This window comes from Hoplias malabaricus, chromosome 12, assembly GCF_029633855.1.
Source record: "Hoplias malabaricus isolate fHopMal1 chromosome 12, fHopMal1.hap1, whole genome shotgun sequence".
Classification (NCBI taxonomy): Eukaryota; Metazoa; Chordata; class Actinopteri; order Characiformes; family Erythrinidae; genus Hoplias; species Hoplias malabaricus.
The window spans coordinates 14,985,300-15,008,321 of NC_089811.1; the positions used below are offsets into that span (position 1 = coordinate 14,985,300).

Below are 23,022 nucleotides of genomic sequence, written 5' to 3' on the forward strand. Positions count from 1 at the left end.
CGGTTGCCAAGTCCTGCGTAGCATATTTTAGTATTGCTTTAATCTGACAAAAGTGAGAGGGGTTGCTACGCCCCGAACATCATCAGCTATTGGCCCAAGGAGGGTTTAATACTCTTCAAAACACCTTAAGGTAATGTTACGAGCTGCCGTTGTAAGTCAGATAAAAAATAAATGTGAATGCTACCATGACTTCAGAGAGCTCTGCATTTCATGGTCTCTATGGTCAATCAGCACTCTGTAGAGTTCAAGGGACCAGGTACCAGAATTGGCCAGTGAAAAAGCAATAGAGCTGAGCCATGTAGGTTACATGCAGTGGAAAAGCGTCATTAGGGTGTTTACACACCTGCACTTTTTGAACTCTGGTCCATTTTCATACACGGTGCGGTTCATTTGGGCAGGTGTGAAAGAAGTACTAAAGCAACTGTACTGACACCCTCAAGAGGTGGTTGTTATCGTCCAGTCCCAAAAAAACTTTGGTGCGGTTAATTTCTGATGAGAAAGTAATCTGACCTAGATCCAAACCAACTGTAAGGTGTAGGCTTCAGTTTGGTGGTAAAAAAACTGCCATAGCAAGGGGTGCTTTGTGTACTGGAAGCAGCAGATCTGCTAAACAGAGACCTGAGTAAAGTTTAGCTGCTAATCGGAGAAACAGAAGAGAAACATGCACTTAGAGCTGAGCTATATGGCCAAAAATGTTATCACTAAGTTTTTCTATATTGATTGATCTCGCTATTTATCACAATATTAACATGACAACCTTCTTAAAATGTAGACTGAATACACCAAATGTTCATTATCATATAACACAACAAAAAAGTAATGATATCTATGTCTTGTGTCATGAAAACATTCTTAGGACATTACCACCTCAAGCATTTAAAGAAGCAGAAAGAGTAAAATGATAGATTAAGAAGATTTTTAAATAATAAATTCATTAATAAATAAACACTCCCAAGTACTGAACTGTAAACATATTGCACTTAACCCATTAAAAGGCTTAGAACCGTGCTTGTAACAGTGGGAAAGCTAGAACGTTTTCTGTTTCACACTTTTTTCATTCATTGCCTGTAACCACTTTGTCTGTCCGGAGCTGACCCGGAATCACGGAGTGCAAGGCGGGAACATTTGCACCCTTGGAAGTGTTTATTTAAGAGATGCTGCCGGATCTATGGCGTCAGATCCCTTTCAAAATTAGCGAGTGGAGAAAATAATTTTGTGTGAGGAAAAACTACGTCAGGCAACGAGAAGCGTTCTCGCAAACAGGAAAATATTTCCCAGGAGGAAAATACACTTTGAGTGAAGAAAAATACTCCCACCTTGTCAAGAGTGTGCGCCAAACTCTGCTCTCTGGTTCTCCCTGCGTGAGAGGGAAAGTTTCTGCAATTGTGTTTGACAGGGGGTCGCCATACCAGACAAAATACACCCCAAACATGGAGGGAACAGAAGACTATAACATATTTAATATATATGTATATATATTTAATAAATACACACAACCACTTGAATTAAACCCATTATATTCTTGTTTACGTTCTCACGTTCATATGGCCGCGTATATGAATTTATTGTAATAGCATGAGTATACATGGGCTGCGCTTACTGATTTATTAGGCTCTATTACCTAAAGCTTATCATCGTTATTGAGCAAAAATTTATCACGAAACAAATCAATATTGCTTTATCACCCAGCACTACATGCACTAGTCCAAAACACAGGACCTTCTCCCTGTGTTTACTTTCTTGCTCCTGCCCCAGACATGTCTGACCAATCAGCGGTGAGAACATTCTCACGTGGTTGGCTGTGACTCATTTTGGTGGGCTTGGATTTTTCTTTGTGTAAAAACAAATCAAACCAATGGTAAAATGTTCCAAGATTACAAACGTCTTACCTGATTTGGACCAGAGCAAACAAACTACAGGTGTGGAAATGCCCTTAGTCTAGAAATGTCTAGAAAAAATCTGGAAAACCTTTGCTAGACCGCCTAAATTTGCCTTAAACAGTATACTCACCATTTTTTGGATTTAAGTCTAGGTGGAGGATTTCTGGGAATGAGGAAGAGAGCTCGCATCGGATGCATGTCACACAGTGCTACAAACAAGAAAAACAGATTCTTAAGTAAAGTACTAAAAAGAGAGGTCTTTTTCTTTTTTTTTCTAGCTATAATAACTCATGAAGTTGTGTAACAGATCCAGTGTTCCCAAAAGTATTACAAGTGAAGGGGTAAGAATTCTGTTTAGCTGAATGTGATATTCTGTGAAGCTCATTCTTTTTTACAACAGTAACTGTGGAAAAGCCCATTTGTGGGTGGAGCTTACATTCTATTCCATTTTTTCGGTAAGATCCATTCCATTTGGTAAGGTCTACTGAAGCATTGCTAAATGTCTCTGATTTTATATGGCGTGTTTATGTTTTTATAGTAGACTATATTTGAACTTAGAATTTCAGAAAATGGCCAAGACAACACTGGTATGGAGGAGAATGCAAAGTATGCAAAGAGAATGGAAAGGTATAGGAAAAGTAGTAAAAGAACAGTACAGAGAAATTATAGCTGCACTGAAGTGCACTTACGTGGCGCTCCCTCAGCCATCTCTATAGCTGTGATTCCACAAGACCAGAGATCACTCTAGATAAATATAATAACAATTTTTACTATTAGAATAAGAATCTAACATAAAAGGATAGTTTGCCATCAAGTCAAATGTACACAAATTTCCCTTAATCCAGTGATTCCCAACCACTTTTCTAAAGTACAACCCTTTTGTAGGTAAGAATATTTAAACAGTCCCACCCACCAACCCCAACTCCAACAAACACATACAAGTCTTTTGCTTCCAGCCTTTCCTGGAATGTATTTTAAACATTGTAAACCATACAGAACTCCAACTTTGTATTAAACACAACAAAGTGACAAATCACATGTACAGGGGAATTATGACAAGTGACATGCATATTCTATCGCCATCATTTGCCTTGATCCACCCCTCACTTTAATAGCTCTGCACCCTCCCAGGGAGCCTGTTCCCAATTTGAGAATGATGGTTCTAAAAAGACAAATATGGTGTTTAATTTGGAATTTTTTATTTTTATTTTATTATAATTGTTTTGGGTTTTTTTAACTACAATGCTACCGTTACTACGATATAATAGAAATTTATACTCCATTAGTTAGCAATGTGCAAAGCAAACCAGAGACGGGTACTGGACTTAGCAACTCAGGTTTGAGTTGCACTCAAGTCTCATTCAAACTTGTAACTCAACCCTAATGACTCCTGACTTGACTCTGACTCGAAGAATAATGTGAAATAGAAATGTTTCTCCATTTCCATCCAGGTCTGGCACATAACATTCTAAAGATCTCTCACTCTCGGATATCTGCAGGTATGGGCAAATTAAACTTAAGACTTTTTAAGAACACTTTTAAAATTGCAAATTACTGTGCCTAGAGGCTTACAAACTATATGTGATGCTTGTATCTTCTAATGAACCAATATTTCAAACAAATGCGCTTCATACTGTTGCCTTGAACTTGGCTTAACCACAGTGCAAAATTGTGGTTATCTAACCAGTTTTCATTAGATTTACACTTCCCCATGCTTAACCTAACCCTAACAAGAAGTGAACGTAGCCGAAAATAGCGCCTATTGGAGTTCAGTCAGGCATTAAAACAGTAAGCTAACTTGCATACAAAATCTGGAAACAGAAAATATAATAAAAACAAAATTGTAAATGCTATCTGTGGCATGTTTAAAGACTTTTTAGGAGATGGATTTAAGACAATTTAACACAAATCAACATCTTTATCTTTAGATAACCAAATTTAAACATTTTAGGGATCCACAAGTACCCAATTTTTCACACTGTGTATTCATTTTATTTCAATGATTCTGGAAACAGCCCTTTTGCTCAACTTATCTCATGGATGGTGACGCACCAAATGGAAAGTGCAGTGTAGCGAGGCTTTAGTGGGAGCACCATGGGATAACAAATTGACAATTTATGAAATAGGCGTGAAACACAGGAGTGAAATCTCCTCCCCACTGTCAAAAATAATGGCCCATTAGTCCCTACACCACACCATCAGTGAGACCAACTGAATAATTTGTTTGTAAACTGTGCTATTTATTAATTTAGCAAATTGCTGCTTTCAGTTTCATGCATTACAAATCATTAAATTCTTACCCTGTAGTCATAGGTAGCATCAGGGTTTTCATCACAAGCGATGACCTCAGGAGCCATCCAGTACGGTGTTCCAATGAAGGTGTTCCTACGACCAACTGTGCGGTCCAGCTGGGCACTCACACCAAAGTCCACTGCCAGGGGAAACCAAAGTAAACCAGTTCAAAGCACTTCCACACAAATGAGCACATAACAGGGTGTACTTTGTAGCAAGGGTGTAAGAAATCAACTTGAACGCTTTTTAAATTATATCACATATAATATGTTATATCATATATCTAAGCAATTAATCATGTATTAATAAATACTCGCTTTACCCATCAACAGTTTAACGTTATCTAAATGTCCTTGTGAGTGCAGCATCTTTTGTCTTGAGAGCGCGATAGGGAGGCATGCGTCAGACGCGCAGCATTCTCGTTGCCTTGGTGACCAACCTTCGTTTGCCAGTTACCCTTCTCTTTAAATTTGTGATGATATTCGGAGGCAAGATGGCAAAAAGCTACTATAAGTACACTGGAAGCTCTACTAACGAATGCCTACACTAACAAACTTTCCAAGATACGAACCGGGCATTTGAATATTTTTTGCCTCCACCAACGAACCATGACTCTAGAAACGAACCCGAGCCTCCGCTGAGCCGGCGGCTGGAAATGGCCACTGACCCTAATAGGCAAGTCTCCCAGTGCGCCCAGACTTGAGTGGGCTTTTAAGATTAGCAAATTGTAGGTTTAGCAATTTAGCATTAGTATAAATAGCATACATCGAAATTCTTGCTAATTTAAGCCATATCTACGCTTCGTCTCCCCACATTCACCTGCCTACTCTCCGTTATTCCACCCACCCCCACCTCCTGTCATACAGCCAGTGCCTGTGTTACTCCTCCAGCCAGTCGCCACATCTTCAAGGTAGTGATATGTAACCACTTAAAACTTTTATTACTGTTACCACTGTATTTCTCTTTTATTTTTAGTAATGCTATATGTATTTTTTTTGAGAGTTTTGTAAACATATCAGTACAAAAAAGTGTGACTTTCGGGGTGGGCTGGAACACATTAATTGCTTTTCCATTATTTTAAATGGGGAAAATTGACTCGAGAAACGAACTTTTCCACTTACGAACCGGGTCACGGAACGGATCAAGTTCGTAGGTAGAGGTTCCACTGTATTTGAAATGTGGATTTTCGTTCATTTAGGACAAACATGGACAGAAACAGGAGCAGTTGACATTTCTTAAAAAACTGCTCTTAAATTCACTTTGCATACAAATGTATATTTAAATGAGTTTTGAAAAATGACTTTTCAAAAATAAAATTTGTTTGGTTTGTATTCTATAAAAGTGGGTCGTTTGTCTTTGTGTGTTCAAATGGAAAACAAATAAACGATTTTTTTGTTTTTCTCATTCTATATGCAGTCTAAGAATCAAACTATTAAAATGCTACCAGTACCAGATTTGCCTAATAAAAAAGCAAAGACAAGCTGAGTAAAGGAGATTCTTGATTTCTCTGAATTTTAACTGAATACCCCTGGCATAACCCTATCAACAGAAGTTTTCTAAGTACAATCAACCAAATTTAAAAATCAAATTCCATATCTTCATCACTATAAGTAAATTTCTAACAGAAAAAATAGGATTTTATTGCACACTGTGTGTCCACAAATACACTTGTTAATGTAATTAGCATTTAAAAACAAAGTGACCATGGAGGTAGCCTGTTTATGTTTAAGCAAAAATACAAAGCCATAAAACATCAAAGCTGCATGTCCTTCCATGTAGAATTTGTTCTAATATCCCTGTTCCTTAGCAGTCTAATCATTAAGATAATGATAATAAAAATAATATAATATAATAATAATAATTCATTCATTATCTGTAACCTCTTATCCAATTCAGGGTCGCAGTGGGTCCAGAAACTACCTGGAATCATTGGGCGCAAGGCGGGAATACACCCTGGAGGGGGCGCCAGTCCTTCACAGGGAAAAACACACACACACACACACACACACACACACACACACACACACACACCTACGGATACTTGTGAGTCGCCAATCCACCTGCAACGTGTGGTTTTGTACAGTGGGAGGAAACCGGAGCACCCAGAGGAAACCCACGCGGACACGGGGAGAACACACCAACTCCTCACAGACAGTCCTTCACAGGGCAACACAGACACACACACACATTCACTCACACCTACGGACACTTTTTTGAGTCGCCAATCCACCTACCAACGTGTGTTTTTGGACTGTGGGAGGAAACCCACGCGGACACGAGGAGAACACACCAACTCCTCACAGACAGTCACCCGGAGCGGGAATCGAAACCACAACCTCCAGGCCCCTGGAGCTGTGTGACTGCGACACTACCTGCTGGGCCACCGTGCTGCCCATAATAATAATAATTATAAAACTTTATTAATTAATTTTTAAAAAAGAAATTTGTCTTTCTGCTGATGTAGTTACTTAGCAAACACTCAAATAACACCTCAGACTTTCTTAATTTTAGCCCCAACCCTAGTTGTTGACTGTTATCTTGCCCATTGGAACTGGATCTGAACACTCTGAGGTAAATATAATCCATCTAATTTATATACCCAACCCATCAATGTAGTATTCCCAAGTGTGTGATGTGAGATAGTTGATTTTATTCTTACCTAGTTTGACTTCTGCATTTTCAGTCAGCAAGACGTTCTGTCCTTTAATATCTCTATGAATGACATGATGGGCATGTAGGTGTGCCAGTCCCTGAAAAACAGCAAAGACATTCAGGCTTTGATCCTAGAAAAAATAACAATACCATACAGTGTGATACAACACATATGAGCTGAATTGTGTGTTCCAACTTGGTACAAAAGTGGTCCTTTATCACACTGAATTACTATGATTTTTGATTTAAAAAAAAAAAGGAAAAAAAAAAAGCCATTTACATTTAAAAAAGCTGTTTACATTTACTCAGGCTTCGTCACTCTCTGATTTACACCTTTTTTTTTATTACAAAGCTACTGATCATACATGCAGTTTGGAAAAAAAAAATCAAATTATCATAATAATATTATATTATTATATTATTATTTGCGATCAAATTCTTGATCTCAAATTATTTCAGTAGACCTACTAACTTTATTCTACCTCTAGCCGGTTCTAGCTTTCTTAATTGTTATTTACAGATCAGCTTTGCAGAATGAAGCACTGTCATAAATGGGTTTTTAAAAATTTCCACCATAAATGTTCGATCTAATTAAGATCTAGACTATATGCCTTTCCTGAAGAAAAGCAACATCAATGTTAATTTTGTTAATTTCAAACTATGATGAAAAAAATATGCATTGATGATCTAATTTTTACAATGAAAACTAAACGAGAACTACAAAATGATCATTTGAATGCAAAAACTTCAACTAATGTGAAAGACAGATAAATGACCTGATATATTGATAAAAACTAATTGCAAGGGAAAAAAAAAGTCTGTTTGCTGTTGTTTGTGCAATGAGAGTGGCCCAGAACAATCGTGAAGAGAAGCGGCCTCCCAATAAATCAATTATTGGAGCATCTAAGCGTCCAAGGATGGACTCCATGGAGGACCAAACCTGACAAAATAAAAAATGTTTCACATTCAGGCTTTAGTCCAGAACAGTGCGGTTGATTCTAAAAGAAGTGTCCGAGAGCATAAATATCGGGGCGAAGGTTGGTGTTGGATCGGCTCAGAGAAGCTTGCCTCAATGAAACGGAGCAATGTACGGTGGTGTGAAAAATTGTTTGCCCCTTCATTATTTCTCATCTTTTTTGCATATTTGTCAAATACAACAAAGACAATACAAGTAAAAGTGTGAAAAAGTGTTTGCCCCCTAAACCTAATAACGGGTTGGGCCACCCTTAGCAGCAACAATTACAATCAAGCATTTGCGGAACTTGCAATGAGTTTCACAGCGCTGTGGAAGAATCAGGCCTGGGTGTGGCTAGAGGAATTGAACTCAGGTGCGATAAACCACAGTTATGTTTTAACAGGGGGGTGGGGTGGGCCATGTAGGTTTGGATTTTTTTTCTTCCTTAATTATTAAAAACCTTCATTTAAAATCTGCATTTTGTGTTTACTTGTGTTGTCGTTGAGTTATATTTAAATTTGTTTGATGATCTGAAACATTTAAACATGACAAACATGCAAAAAATAAAAAATAAAAATATATATCATGAAGGGGGCAAACACTTTTTTCACACCACTGTATGTATCCGCTTGTTAAGTGTCCAATTTCATGGGTCCAATCGCGCCTTCGGTCCTGTATCATACATTCATAGACATGTTTTGAATAAAACTGAATGTTTCAAGTAATCATGTGATTTCAGTTCAGAAGTTCCGAAAAAAAAAAGAAAAAATTCAACATGAAAAGAAGCAAACATGTCTTTGGCAGCACTTTCTGCACATTCGTAGATCATTCTGATGTTTAGACTCTGTGACACCATTGATGGACAACCCCCTTATTAAGAGCAAGGAAAAAGGAAAAAAAAAAAAAAAAAAAGGGAAATAAATGAATGCAAAAATAAATAGTTATAGAAATAAATGAATAAATAATAAAATGAATACATAAATATGAAAAAATAATACAAATAATAAAAATAAACAACAAAAATATTACAATTTTTTAAATATATTAGTCAGGAGAGACAGAGAGAGAGTAAATTTAATACATATGCAGGTAAACAGACATTTTCATTTATGTAAGGTTTTATTTATTATTTTCTCTGGGCTTTTTAAATGTATTTTTATATTTATTAGAATTATTACGAAGGAAATTCATTTTATTGAGTCATTTATTAATTAATTAATTTGTTTAAATTTTGGCAGGTTCGGTTCTCCACAAGAGTCGCTCAAATCAAGTGTTGTCAAATGATTAATAGAGTTGAAACTCTTGGAGTCTACGCACTTTTTTCATAAAATGTTAATGTTAAATAAATGCAATATGTATGTGAAAAATACACTGACCGTTTTCCTTCCAAAATTTTGGGTGCTAACATTTTTTTTAATGTAATATAACTTGTATATAGACCTCTTAAATAGACAAACTTTAAAAAAAAAACGTGTCTTAAAATAGGCTTTTTTTAAGTGACTAATTTTTTGTTTTTTGTCAATTAAAACTAGACTGAAACCAACAATAATTAAATGAGTAAAATGAGACTAAAACTAATAAACATTTTATTCAAAAGGCCAAGACTTAAACTAAATCAAAATCAGCAACTATTTTCTATTGATGAAATCAGGAATTATCCAAATTTCAGTGCAAACCTGTACACTGACTGTTGAGATAATGACTAAGATAATTAACTGATATATATCATAAATGAGTGGGGATATATTAATTTGTTTCTTCAGGCACTCATATTCAAATATTTCATTAGAATAGCACCAGAAAAAGTTCCAGCATCATCACCTTGGCAAATGCAGATTTGTGACTTGTCACTGATTATCAATAAATAAGACAAACAATTTTGGTAAGTTTTAGGACCTTACCCTGAGGATTTCTCTAGAGATGTATGCAATCCAGTCCTCCTTCAGCGAGTTTCCTTTAGTGTTCTTCACTAGGTCTGTGATAGAACCAGCACCACAGAACTCCATCACCAGCTACACAGAGAGGGAATGGTAAGAAAACAAAACATACTAAGTGTGTTGCAGTTTAATGCTCAAAAACTTTCCCTAGCCCCTGGATATCTGACTCCCAAAACACTGAAGATACAAAATTCCAAGCACCCAGTGAATTAACAGATTATTTATAGCCCTAAAACAAACTGAATAAGAGGGTATTGCTTGTTTTGGCTCAGTAGGCTCAACATGGATTTTAAAGAGAGCACTGCTCTGTACAGAAAACACTGTTCACTTAAAATCCTTGGATCAATTGGCTTTCTGTACAGTCTTCAAACATTGTACTTGAGACAATGTATTGTGCTAGACAGGTGAGGAACCATAGACACATATTTGTGATTTTTCTCAGTATTTAAACACAGGGCCAAATTCTAGGAAAAACAAGAGCAAAGAGAAACTAGGCAAGCCTAGTTTTGCAGGACCGCCATTAGCCATATATCAACTCTTGCAGAGGTGTTTCTGACATTTCAGAAATTGTAAAGCCCAAAATACATACCCTTGTCATGGGAAGGTCTGGAGAAGCTTTGCTGCTTCATATCAATGTCTCTGTTTGCATGTGGTTTTATTATGTGTGTGTGTGTGTGTGTGTGTGTGTTTGTGTGTGTGTTGTCTAAAAAATATGGAGGGCAGGACTTATAAATGAAGAGATGAAAAAAGGAGCACTAGATGATCTACCACTAAAGAACAAAGAAGACCAAGAACATTTAGAACAGGATAGAGTAAGGCATGTGAAGTTTAAGGTGGCTGTGCACAGCTATACGGAGCATTATAAACACATTTAACGCCACAAAAGTTCTCCCCACCAGAAAGACAAACGCTCACGTGAAATAAGACAAATTCAGAAGTTCTCCTCTCTCTTTGATATATATAATACATGTGTAAATGTTGCTGAGTTCCAAGCCATCCTGAGCTTGTGAATAGTGGAGTAATATAACTTTTTAAATTAAATTTAACTGAATTTGACACTATTTAAACTGTTTGTATCTTTAGTAACAATAATGCACCTCTACCATACCTTTTTTTTGACAGTGTACAGTGGTTGGCTGAAGCAAGGAACATTTCTGACTCAATGACATCTGATTTTAGCATAGAATCTTTTTAAGTCCTCATTAACTTTGGCATTAAGTGCACCTCCACAATCCATACATTATACTAAACACTCACCATTACAAACAAGCTGTATTCGGATGGGATTAGTTTAATGTGGGAAGCTGGGGTAATTTCATTTTAACACAGGACATTAGTAAAAGTTATGATGGATTTGCACTGTATAGAAAATCATGAGGCAAATAAAGGTGTGTTCAGACTTGTCAGTTTTGGATAGATTAAAATATCCCCTGGTCTGATTTTTCTGTTAGTGCCATTCATTTGAGGAAGTGTGAAAGCTTGCTTTCGAACTCTGGAGTGCACCAAGTTTCTAAATTACTCTGGTGCTTGTTGGTTCCAAGTGTGCATGCAATATGAACCAAAAGCATCTAAATTAACCAAACACAGGACGTGAAGTCCCAAAATACATGAATAATCTCGATGTCAGGGAGCAGAATGTGTTATAAACATACAATAAACGGAGGACGGCTCTCCAAACATCATCTCTCTGCAGCAGAGACCTTCTATGGCTCCTGCAGTGGAGGAATTTCTGGAATTTCTGATTTTTACTCTTTTATCAATTTTATCACCTCTTGCTGTGTTTGCAGTTTGTAAAACTACACCCAGGTAACTAACACACACACACACACCCCTTTGGTTCGTTTGTAATGTTTCTGTGTTAACTTGAACCAAACCAGGACTAAAATTTAACAATGTTTCATATTTTTTTTGGTCCAGACGAAAGGAACAGGACTACAAGTCTGAACACACCCTAACAGCGATGGGAGTGGCTACTCTAATCACACATTGCAATCCCACGACAAACATTTTGTAAAATTTTTTTCGCATGAAATACATCTCTTCCAAGTACATAATATAACCCCAGGAATGTTTCCTTCATTGATTTGGGAAGTAATGAAGGCATACCTAAGAGGAAAAATAATGTCTTACACATTTTATGAGGAAACATCAAATGAGACGCCTGAATGAGGAAAAATGAGGAATTAACAAATTATATATTGGAACTAGATGCTATAATGGCCCAGTCTCTATCCAGATGTGTATAAAAAGAGATTGTTGACACAAACTGAATTTTCTATCCACAAAACATGCTGAAAACAATCAACAAAATTTATTGTAGGACATATGAGCATGGTGAGAAGACAGGAGGGATCCTTGCCCAGCAGTTGTGTCAAAAAACACCAAATCAAACTATAGCCGAAATAAAGGATGAACAAGGAACTAAACATAGAGATCACTCATAGATTAATAACTGTTTTTATTAAGTTTTATTCTAAATTGTTTCAGAATTATCTGGAGGTGAGGCCACGGCCAAATAAAATTAACACACCTATGATTGAAGCTTTAAATCAGCTTGATATGCCACTGACTAAGGAGGAGTTCCTAACAGCAGTAAATTCTTTGCAAAATGGGAAGAGTCCAGGCCTTGATGGGTTTCCCAGTGAATTTTTTAAGAAATTTGTTCATTTGTTGAAGAAGAATTTGTTGTTCGAAGATTCATACACCTCTGGCTCACTACCTCTTATCATGCGTCAGGCGGTTATATCGTTAATTCTTAAAAGAGATAAAAATCCTTTAGAATGTGTCTCTTAACATCTAATTTCGATTCTTAATGTAGATTGTAAATTATTAGCCAAGATTCTTGCTCAAAGTTTAGAACAAAATTCTGCCCTCTATAATATCAGTTCATGCACCGGTTATTTAATATTCTTTATGGTCCCAAACCACCAGGAGGTACAGAAATATTATCATTAGAAAAAAAAAGCATTCGATCAGGTGGAATGGGTCCAGCTTTTTCACACAATGGAAAAAATTCTAAAATTTATCAGATGGATTGAGGTTCTTTATGCCTCACCTATGGCAGCAATGCGTACAAATAACACTTTATCCTCTTTTTTGTGACTAGACAAGGGTGTCCCCTTTCGCCCTTCGTCCTCTCCCTGGTCATAGAACCATTAGCTATACTGCTATGTGACGAGGATGCAATTAAGGAGGAGGTTTAGAGCATAAGGTCTCTTTATATGCGGATGACATGGTTTTATATATATATCTGCCCCAATGTCCAGTTTACCAGAATTACTTAAAGCACTGATTAGTTTCAGTAAAGTATCAGGATATAAAATAAATTGAGAAGAGTGAGCTTATGCCCATATATAATGTAAACAAGGCAGCCATATAAATCAGTTCCCATTTAAAATAAACACTAATAAGTTTAAATATTTAGGAATATGGGTGACGCATAAGTTCAGAGATCTATATAATGCCAATTTCCCCCCTTTTATAACTAATGTGAAACAAGATTTGGAACGGTGGAATCTACTCCCTTTATCCCTAGGGGGCAGAATAAATATAATTAAACTGAATGTGGCACCCCCATTTTTATTTCTAAATATTCCAATATTTTTAACAAAATCTTTTTTTAAACACATTAATAAGTTGTTCGTCGAGTTTATCTGGCACAATAAAAAACCTAGAATATGTCAGATTGTAAAACACCCCATAAAATTTGGAACAGTCCACAGTTTAGAGATTCATTCTAACTTAAAAATCCATTCAGTTCAGCCCCTATAATTGGTAATAATATGTTTACTCCATCAGTAACTGACATAGCTTTTACTAAATAGAGGGACTCGGGCTTCCATACAATAAAAGATCTTTTTATTGATAACAATTTCGGAACATTTGAACAACTTAGTAGAATAGGGAATATTCCTCATTCACATTTTAGTTTTATTTCATCACATTACCTCCATTTCCCCACCTTACCATCAAAAAAATCATATAGATGATATTTTAGAATCTACTGCAAATTCACCAAGAACAGGTACAGTTATGCTTTAATTCATTCAGAAAATCTGAATCTCTGCTTTCACAAAAACAACAATAGGAACAGGAGTTGGATATACAGATGTCTGGAAAATATGGGAGGATGCTTAGAATGAATAGTATACATGTTTATGACACATATGAAGGCTGCTAACTTCACTATAGCTGCCAGAAGTTTCCCTCCACTGACTGATCCTTTAGGTCATCTTGTGGATTTGAGTGTGGTGCCTCACTTATTTGTTTTTATTGACTTAATTATGCCATAAATAACATCGCTAAATGCCTCTTCCAGTGTCTCCATTCTTGAGAGAACACACAAAAAACACCTCTACCATGGGATATGATGGAATATGCACATACAGGTTAATTCACACGGGATTAAAATAAAAGAAATTTTATAAAAGCCTTTAAATCTGTGTACAATTATTAAAACAGTGTGATTAAACTAACTGCACACTCTGAGCTCATACATTATAGAGCCATTATACACTGAACAGTTACTGGATTAGGACCACCTACCTTACATCTACACATATTGTACATTTTATCATTTACCATTGACCACACAGGAGCACTTTGTAAATCTACAATTCCACACTGTAGTTCAAATGTGTCTCTGCATAGTTTATCTAGATTTCACCATGCCCTTCCAATGTTCAGGACCCCCACAAGACCACCACAGAGCAGGTATGATTCGGAGGATGGATCATTCTCACTGCTGCAGTGACGTGGCGTGTTAGTGTGTGTTGTGCTGGTAGGAGTGGATCAGACACAGCAGTTCTGCTCCAGTTTTTAAACATTTTGTCCACTCACTCTCCACTCAGTTAAGCGCGCCCACCTCGCTGGTCCACATTGCAAATGCAAAGTCAAAGAAAGCAGCTCATCTATTGCTGCAGTTTGTGTTGGTTGCCTTCTAGTGCTTCATCCCAGCCACCCATGGGACGCTGTTGGCAAGATATTTTTGGTTGGTAGACTATTCTCAATCCAGCAGTGGCAGGTTTTGAAACTTTGTCTGATCCAGTCATACCAAGGCACACTAACACACCACCACCACTTTCACTGGTAACGTCTGCACATAGCTACCAATCAAATAAAGCTTTAATAGTAGGAATGTTGGTTGCAACTAGTTGAGAGTATATTTTCTAGCCAATATTTACATTTTGACCCCTCAAACAGCGTGCAAAAGAAAAGAATATACCCAAAGCTGGTCATCATGGCCTGGAGGACTCTTCTTGATGAATGCACCATAGTAGGTTGCAATGTTTCGATGGTGAGAGTATTTCTTCAGCATATTAATCTCCAACTTAATTTCTTCCTCTTCATCCTAGACATACAAAGATCCCACACAAGCAAAAGAGAAAGCACAGATGCATGATAGAGGCAACCAGCATCCAACTCTAAATTATTAACAGCCCTAATAAACTCCTAACTAGCAGAAAAGTACTATTCCAGGAGGTAATGGTGCTGAAAATAAACACATTTATACACAAGTTATACACTGTCAGCAACTTCATAGGCTTCAGTAGTAGTTTGAGTGTTTTTGTGATGGTGAAAGCAGATTTTTTGACAGCAAAGTTTTTTTTTTGCTTTTTTTTGTTTTGGGAAAAGACTTGGGTAACATCATATCAAGACTCAGTGTAGCCTCATAATTTATAAACAGTAAGTAGAAAGTAGAATTATTATAACAATTCATTTGTTCTTGTTATAAACCCACAGACTACATGATATTACAAATATGCACTCATTACCAACTCAAGACAATCAATAAAAGTTATATAGTAAACAGACTCAATGACAGTCAATGTGAATTCTGCATGAAAAAATATTGGAATATGATCTGCAAATCAAGAATTTATCTGTCAGAAAAAAACATTAAATTAAGTCAGTTTAGGAGCGTGATATATACAGAACAATGTTAGATATTGAGAACGTGTGCGTGGTAAGTTTGGCTGTTGTTCTCATAACTGACTGTATGTACTAATTATATAATACATAATTTACTTAATTGAAAGATAACGATAATTGAGAATACCAACTTAAAATGGTCAGTATTTGTATCTTAGGTGTGTGTGTGTGAGAGAGAGAGAGAGAGATTGTGCGTCTAAGAGAGTGAATGAGCAAGGCAATAATGCACAACCACTGGGGGAGGAGAAATATGGCAGAATGACATCATCCTCCTTTTTTGCCTTTTGAAAAGTGAGTGTCTGTGAATGTGTATGAGAGAGAAAGAGAAAGAAAATAAGTCAAAGATGGAAGAGAGCAGCCTGAAACTAAGAGACAATAGGAGAGTAAAAGCAAGAGTCATGAAAAACATTAGACCTTTCCATAATCCCTCAGCATTTCTGCAGAACCTCCTTATGGGTGGAAAAATAGTTCTTGTTCCCTCTGTCATTCTCTCTTTCTCTCTCTCACACTCCTTCTCCCTCACTTCCTCCCTCTCCATGTATATAGAGCAGGAAGCGATATGTGGGTCAGGCACAGAGCTGCACCAGTGGAACTGATTTAGAGTCAGTCCTATGGCAATACATACACACGCACACACACACACACACACACACACACACACACAGGAAGAGTGCCCTCTATCCTTAAATTAATATTATTTTTTATATTATTTTAAATTATATTAATATTTTATTTTATAAGTCATTTTTGTTTATATGAATTTATGTAGAATCAAGGTAGTCACATACTATGTGTTTAGTTGGTTAATAATTATATAGAACATGGTTGTCTTTTTCTTAATGATATTACTTGGTGTTAACACATAATCTTTTATATTGCAAAGTATTCACTCAGGGATGGTCAAGTCTTTGTCTTGTCAAGAGTCATAAATTCTATGTGATGCCACTCCCAAGGTACAGGAAACAGCCAATCAGGAGCAAGAAAAGCTCCAATTCTCCCTCATTGAGGACGAATCAGGTATTCAGGGCGGGTTTTCTAAACTCTGGTTAAAAACCTGTGGCGCCAAATGACAAGCTTTTTCCAGCTTTTGAGCTTTTCGAGCTTTTTGAGCTTTTCAAGCTGTTTGGGCTTCTGCCCCTTTTTCTCCGATGTTCGACTCTTCACTTCAAGGCTCCAGACACTTGGGGCGTTGTCTCTTTTAGCTTTTTCAAGGCTAAAAGAGTAAAATGACCTGAGTTTTGGAAATGACTCTGCAGGCGTCAGACTCATGGCTTTCTTAAACAGTCTTGGACCTTGGACCTACAGATTAAGAAAAGCTATAGTTTAAACCTCGCAAAATTTCAACGCCACACCCAGAGCATGAAGGAAACCTTAGACCTCTGACCCTCCAAACGACGACAACGCCACGAAGAGGACTGCTGCACGCACCCTCAGAATGATCTTCTGAGATGCGGAAACCTGCCCAGGAGAGACCTGCATGGATGTGTCTCTCTCTCACAAGGCAGCAGATCAGCGACGACGAAGAATCCCCACAGAGACCTTCAGAACACCACCATCTCCGACGGCTGCGTCTGAAAGCCTTGGGAGAAAATGAACACCCGCGGTTGCAACCTACAAGGCCCACGTCTGCAATTCTCCAGGAAGTCGTCATCAGCGGCTTGCTCCCTGTCGATCTCCGGATACGTAAGGTCACATGGTCTCATGTCTCTCATGGCTCATGGGTTGGTACTGAAAGTTTGCTGGGATAAACTATAGCCTTTCTTAGAACTTAGGACAATAATTATCATAGAGAAATTCCCTCATATCTCCCTGTTCCCTCATATATCGCTGTAATCCATTTTATTATATGAATGTCTAATCAATATTCATTATTTGATATTATTATTAATAAACCAGTTGTGTGATAAAACCAATCCTTGGTTATTTGTTTGTGTGTGCACCTTTCTTGTATGGAATTATAACTTCTAATTCAGATTTCATTTCAGAGTCAAGAACCCACGGCGGATCAATGAGCATAATTCATTAATAATAGTTCATTCTATCTAATTCTGCTGTATAATATGTGAAGATGACCTACTTGTCTAAGCTAAAATTATGACAGGTAAAGACACTACATATTAGTTAATGGCTCCCAAACATGGAGTTTAGCAAAATGAATTAAATAATTAATTATTAATAAAAAAATAATGAATTATCATTGACTCCGCTATGTAGTGCAAATGCCACCGCAACGTGTGCATACTACTTCCACTACAGTGCAAAACTTTTTAGGCACCTGAGAAAATGAGATTTAAGAAGCTTTTATCTGTGGTAATAATGAGTGGTAAAGAAATGATGTGCTCAAATAAAAATAAAAACATATGTTATTACAGTAAGTGTGATATTCTGTGTTAACACCTCTCCTTGTGGCAGTGCAGTTTTATATGAGGTTATACTTAATTATGCTAAATAAAGTTTCACAAATTCATACAATCAAGAAAATCATCTGTAAACTAAATTTTTCTTCACACTGGCTCTCGGTTTTTTGAAAAGAATATCCTATTTTGTATTCATAATTATATATAATTGTAAACACCACTCTTATTTAGAAGATAAATTATTTTAAATAATGATAATTTTACGGGCCTAATACATCTGCACACTACTGCACATTCACTGAAGTTAGCCATGCACAATTCTGCTTAAGGTCAGGGAAACTGCACGAAAGCTAAAGACATTTATTCTTGACACCCTTCTATGAGTTTTGGCCCATTTGACACACTCTGGAGTCTCTCAGGATAAATGCCTGTGGATTTGTTCCTGATTTGCAAGAGATCTTTTAAATGTGTTCATTTTTACGAAGCATGTTATAAAATAGAGATGGAACAATCAACGTTTCTGAGGCTGATTCCGATCCCTGATCACATGTCAGCATGATCGGCCGATAGCTGATACAGATCAAGGGTGGGGCCATATGCCATGGCAGGGCAACATGCAATTTTTAGCACGCAAGACAAGAAACTTGGTCTAAAATGGTTTATGTCCATTTTTAACTAACTCATGTGAAACAGCATAATATAGAAAATTAGCAATAAATACACAAATTAAATTCACCCAATACTTCAATTATTAATTTTAGACCATTAATTAACTAAAAAACAAAAAGAAAGTAATTAAATACAGTCAAAACTGCAGTATATTAGACACTGGATTATTTTAAATGAAAATATTTTTTTTATATATATATATATATATATATATATATAATATATAAATATTTCTTTTTACAATTGTTTTAAAACGGCGCACCAAAAAAACTGCAATCATTACATTTAGACCATTAATTATTTTAACACAAAAAAACTGTATATTACATAAATGCAGTCAAAATTGCAGGAATTAAACTCGAAATGAAAAACTGCAACCATTAAATGTAGATATTGAATTATTGTTAAACAATATATTTAAAAAGAATGTGGGCGGCACGGTGGCTTGGTGGTTAGCACGTTCGCCTCCCAGCACTGGGATCTTGGGTTCAAGTCCCTTCTGGGTGGAGTTTCCATGTTCTCCCCATGTCTGCGTGGGTTTCCTCCGGGGTCTCCGGTTTCCTCCCACAGTCCAAAAACATGGAGGATAGGTGAATTGGCTTCTGTAATAACTGTCCTGGTTTGTGAGTTAATGAGTGTGTATGTGTGAGTGAATGTGTGTGTGCCCAAATATGGATTGGCGCTCTGTCCTGGGTGAAATCCTAGTGCCCGATGCAGTCCTCCAGGTGTACAGTCGTTTCTGGTCGAGAGTACGATGTGCACGTTTGGCTGCCGCTTCTCGCCAGGGTGTGTGTGTGTGAATTGAGCGTTCTGAGCAGTGTAGATTGTAAAGCGTCCTTGGGTATCTAGAAAGGCGCTATATAAGTGTAACAATAACTAACTAACTAAATGTCTGCATAGCATCACTGAAACTGTGCAGTTAGGTCTTGGATGAATTATAGATTAAATAAAACAGCAGATATAAAATATGGAACATTTCAAATTAAACAACCAGGCCTATTTTTAATGGGGAAAAGGCCCATCTGCCGAACTACTGGGTCTTAATGTTGAGCTTTAAAGGCATATTTCTTTTCACAAAAAGTAACATTTCAGCTTTCTGGGATGACAGTCTGTTCCTCTTTTCAGTCAGTATATTTGAAGCGACACTAAACAATCTTTCACTATCGATACTCAATATGGCTGGCAGACCATATTCGACTCCGTAAGCACACAACACATGTTTTTGTTCCAGTAGAGTCTGAAACGTGTAAAAGGTCCTGTTCCATCTTGTCGGAACATCCTGTTAAAGCCTCTTTACAGATTGGCTCAGCTGAGTTTGGATACTCTGAAGCCAGAGGTGAGTGTTTGAAATGGCCAACAATCCATCTTCCAGTTGCCACAATTATCATTGATGCTGCATTGTGACAAAACCCCTTCATTCACTACTAGCTGTATTGAATGTGTCATACAGAGCAAACTTCAGCATCTTACAGTGCTTTTGTGATGTTTCATGCATTGTCTCTCAAGATGACATGTATTTTACTCTCTGGAATTGACCACAACTTAAAAATGCTGTTGAACTCAGAGCCATCAGAGCACTAGCCGTGTGAGAGCCTGTAAACTCTCGTGCATGCAGAACGGCGCAATGTAGCTCAAAGTCTGGATCAATCCACTGAGCTGTTAGACTTAACATAGAGGTTGGGCTGACGTCGGAACTCCATATATATCACTTGTAAAGCTCAGTGATGTAATGTTATTTTGCAGAAGATGGTCCATGTGTGTGTAAACTGCGTGATACAGCTTGGGAAGGGCAACATCTGAAAAGTATTTCCTACTTCCACAGCATGGGTCCAGGATATTAAGCGGCAGAATTCCTTGTCTTCTACAACTGAAAAGGGCTGGTTATCTAGCACTATAAATTCCATCACTTTTGCTGTGATTCCTTTAATCTTTTGGCTGTTGCTGTTGTACTTTCATACCGGTCAAATGTAGTCTGCACAGTTTTCTTAGTTATTTGTTTTGTGCTAGCTGCCTGTGCTAGCTCTGCTGTTTTCTGATACTCACTGTATTCAGCCACGTGTTGTACTCTTAAGTGCCGTATCAGATTAGTAGTGTTAAATGACTTTGTTTTGGTTCCCCCACGAGATACGTTGGTTTTACAAATTTTACAAAACACCCTGGATGAGTCTGTGCCACATAAGGTAAAAAACTGCCAGACTGACGACATGTCTTCTAACAGTTCAGATAGGAATTGCAGGGACTTGGCTGAGGAGGTTTTATGGAGGCTCCTCCTGGATGAAACGGTAGCTCGGGATTGGCTAAATTTGAGAAATATCGGCCGATTGCAGATCTCATATTTTGATAAAAAAAATCGTCCGATGCTAATACATAGCTGATCAAACATTGGAGGTGTATGACTGCGTGCAGAGTAAACGCACTAGACTTACAGCATAACATTTCTGGGATAAGGCTTAGGTTAAGGCTTAAAAATTAATGCTTTAAACCTTTAAATCCAGTGATTTATGAATGCAAATTAGTTCTGCTCGCGTTTCATGAATGTGACCCATTGTCTTTAATTAATGTCTGTAACATGCTTTGGTCAAAACACAACAATCAAACAACACATCACCATATTAGTCATATCTAAACAGTAATTTTCAGTATGACAGATTTAAGCACCTGTTACTTTAAATGAGAATTCCCCAAAAGGAATGTACAGGAGAAAGAGAAATGAGTGAGCAAAAGCTCTTATTTTGAGCCCATTTCATTTGTTCTATGTATTCTGTTATTGATTTTTGTCAGTATCCATAATTCTCAATACACTAACCACCTCTTAAACACTGATCATAGAGATTAGAGATACGCAGATAAATGGGGGTGGGTGTAAAATTCTAAAAGTTTTGGATTGAACAATATAATTTTTAAAATAAGGTCAAATATTCAAAGGCATGTCACAATCATGTAGTTTGGGTTGATGATTAATTGTCATGCAACCAACAGTGACTAACAAACCCACTAATTCTATTTCTCCCCCATTGCTTTACTACACTTCTATGATGAAAAATCATTAGTGTATTGAACAATGCTCAAGTCTCATAGAAAATAATTAATTGCAAAATGGACTACATTTGGTATGAAGAAAAATTGAAGAAAATAAATGAAGAAAAAAATGTATTCAGAGGGTAAAATCCTAACTGCTTTCTACTGTATATGTAGTGCACTAAGTAGTTGTGCAAGTGGCTAAATCCCAAAAATCTCTTTGTTAAAAGTACTCTGCACTGGTTTGGTGCTGTTGTCAGTGTTTTAAGTGCTGCATAATGCAGTATATTGAAAGCATAAAGCCATTTAAGTTCCCTTCTTGCAGCTCCTTAGATTAAATTTATGTCTTAAACATACACGTTAAAATAGCCGTGTTTTGGCTGCATTTTTAGGACACACTGCATGTTGTAGATTGGTCAGATGTGATGAAAATTGTTGTACTAACTTTAGAAACCAAATGATAGCTGCCACCCACAGACCATAAAAGTGCATGTTCTGTGCACTTTCACTAACGAGCTGTGGGGCATAGTCAGGCCTGGCCCCACACTGAGAGCATCCAGTAAGAAATGAAAGATTTACACATGAGGTTATTGTCAAATGTTATTTACGGTGTCTGTGTTGCTATGCAGCTAATCATATAATGAACACAGTAACACAGAAAACCCATTTTTCACCACTTTCCAACAAATTACGTACAAATTGCTTTCCAACAAATTACGTATCACCTGTCCCCAAAAAAAAAACAGCATTTTACTGGCGATATAATCATGATTAATCACAGCTAATTTGTGTACACTTTAATTGAATATCATACATTTTGATACATTGATACAGAAGGTCTTCTCTTTCTATCGGTATCTGTCAAATTCAAATGTTTCATCATCAGTCAAAATTAAATATTAATCTTACCTCTGTGACATCCATGACCTTGATGGCCGCCAGCTGCCCTGTTTTGACATGTCGGCCCTATTGAAAGAAGGAAAACGTAGAGAAAATAAATATCAAGATTTTTGTCTTCAGCTATGGGAAATAAATGGCTCCAACATTCTTTTGATAAAAACACAATGACATTTCAGTTGTGTAAGAGAGAAAACAAAAGCTGCCAGCAATGAAAGTGGTTTAAAACCCTCACAAACAACTGTAATGGCATCACCGTTTGAAACAAAAAAAATTTATAATAATAATAATAATGAATGTCCCTTACAGAATCTCTGAACTGACTGATCATTTTCAGTTGACAAGAAGAAGATTGTGAGAGGGAATGTGAAATGTGATATTGTTTAATCTTATTTTACGCCATCAGCTTGTGCATGGGATGGACTGGCACCCAC

At 36.9% G+C, this 23,022-nt stretch overlaps 1 protein-coding gene across 7 annotated transcripts in view; it reads right to left on the bottom strand.

Annotated features, from left to right (window-relative positions):
- The window catches only part of map4k4 (mitogen-activated protein kinase kinase kinase kinase 4), a 126,842-nt gene that overhangs the window by 64,752 nt on the left and 39,068 nt on the right, over nucleotides 1-23,022 (bottom strand). For 6 of the 7 annotated variants that reach the window (XM_066686011.1, XM_066686010.1, XM_066686008.1 and 3 more), the window contains exons 3-9: nucleotides 22,601-22,657; nucleotides 14,941-15,066; nucleotides 9,681-9,791; nucleotides 6,832-6,922; nucleotides 4,181-4,311; nucleotides 2,570-2,624; nucleotides 2,011-2,089 (exon numbers count right to left, since the gene is read on the bottom strand). In XM_066686011.1, the coding sequence (XP_066542108.1) occupies nucleotides 2,011-2,089; nucleotides 2,570-2,624; nucleotides 4,181-4,311; nucleotides 6,832-6,922; nucleotides 9,681-9,791; nucleotides 14,941-15,066; nucleotides 22,601-22,657 (650 nt within the window). Of the gene's footprint in view, nucleotides 1-1,316; nucleotides 1,358-2,010; nucleotides 2,090-2,569; nucleotides 2,625-4,180; nucleotides 4,312-6,831; nucleotides 6,923-9,680; nucleotides 9,792-14,940; nucleotides 15,067-22,600; nucleotides 22,658-23,022 lie in introns of those variants that run through there. The other variant, XM_066686012.1, reaches the window with a different exon arrangement.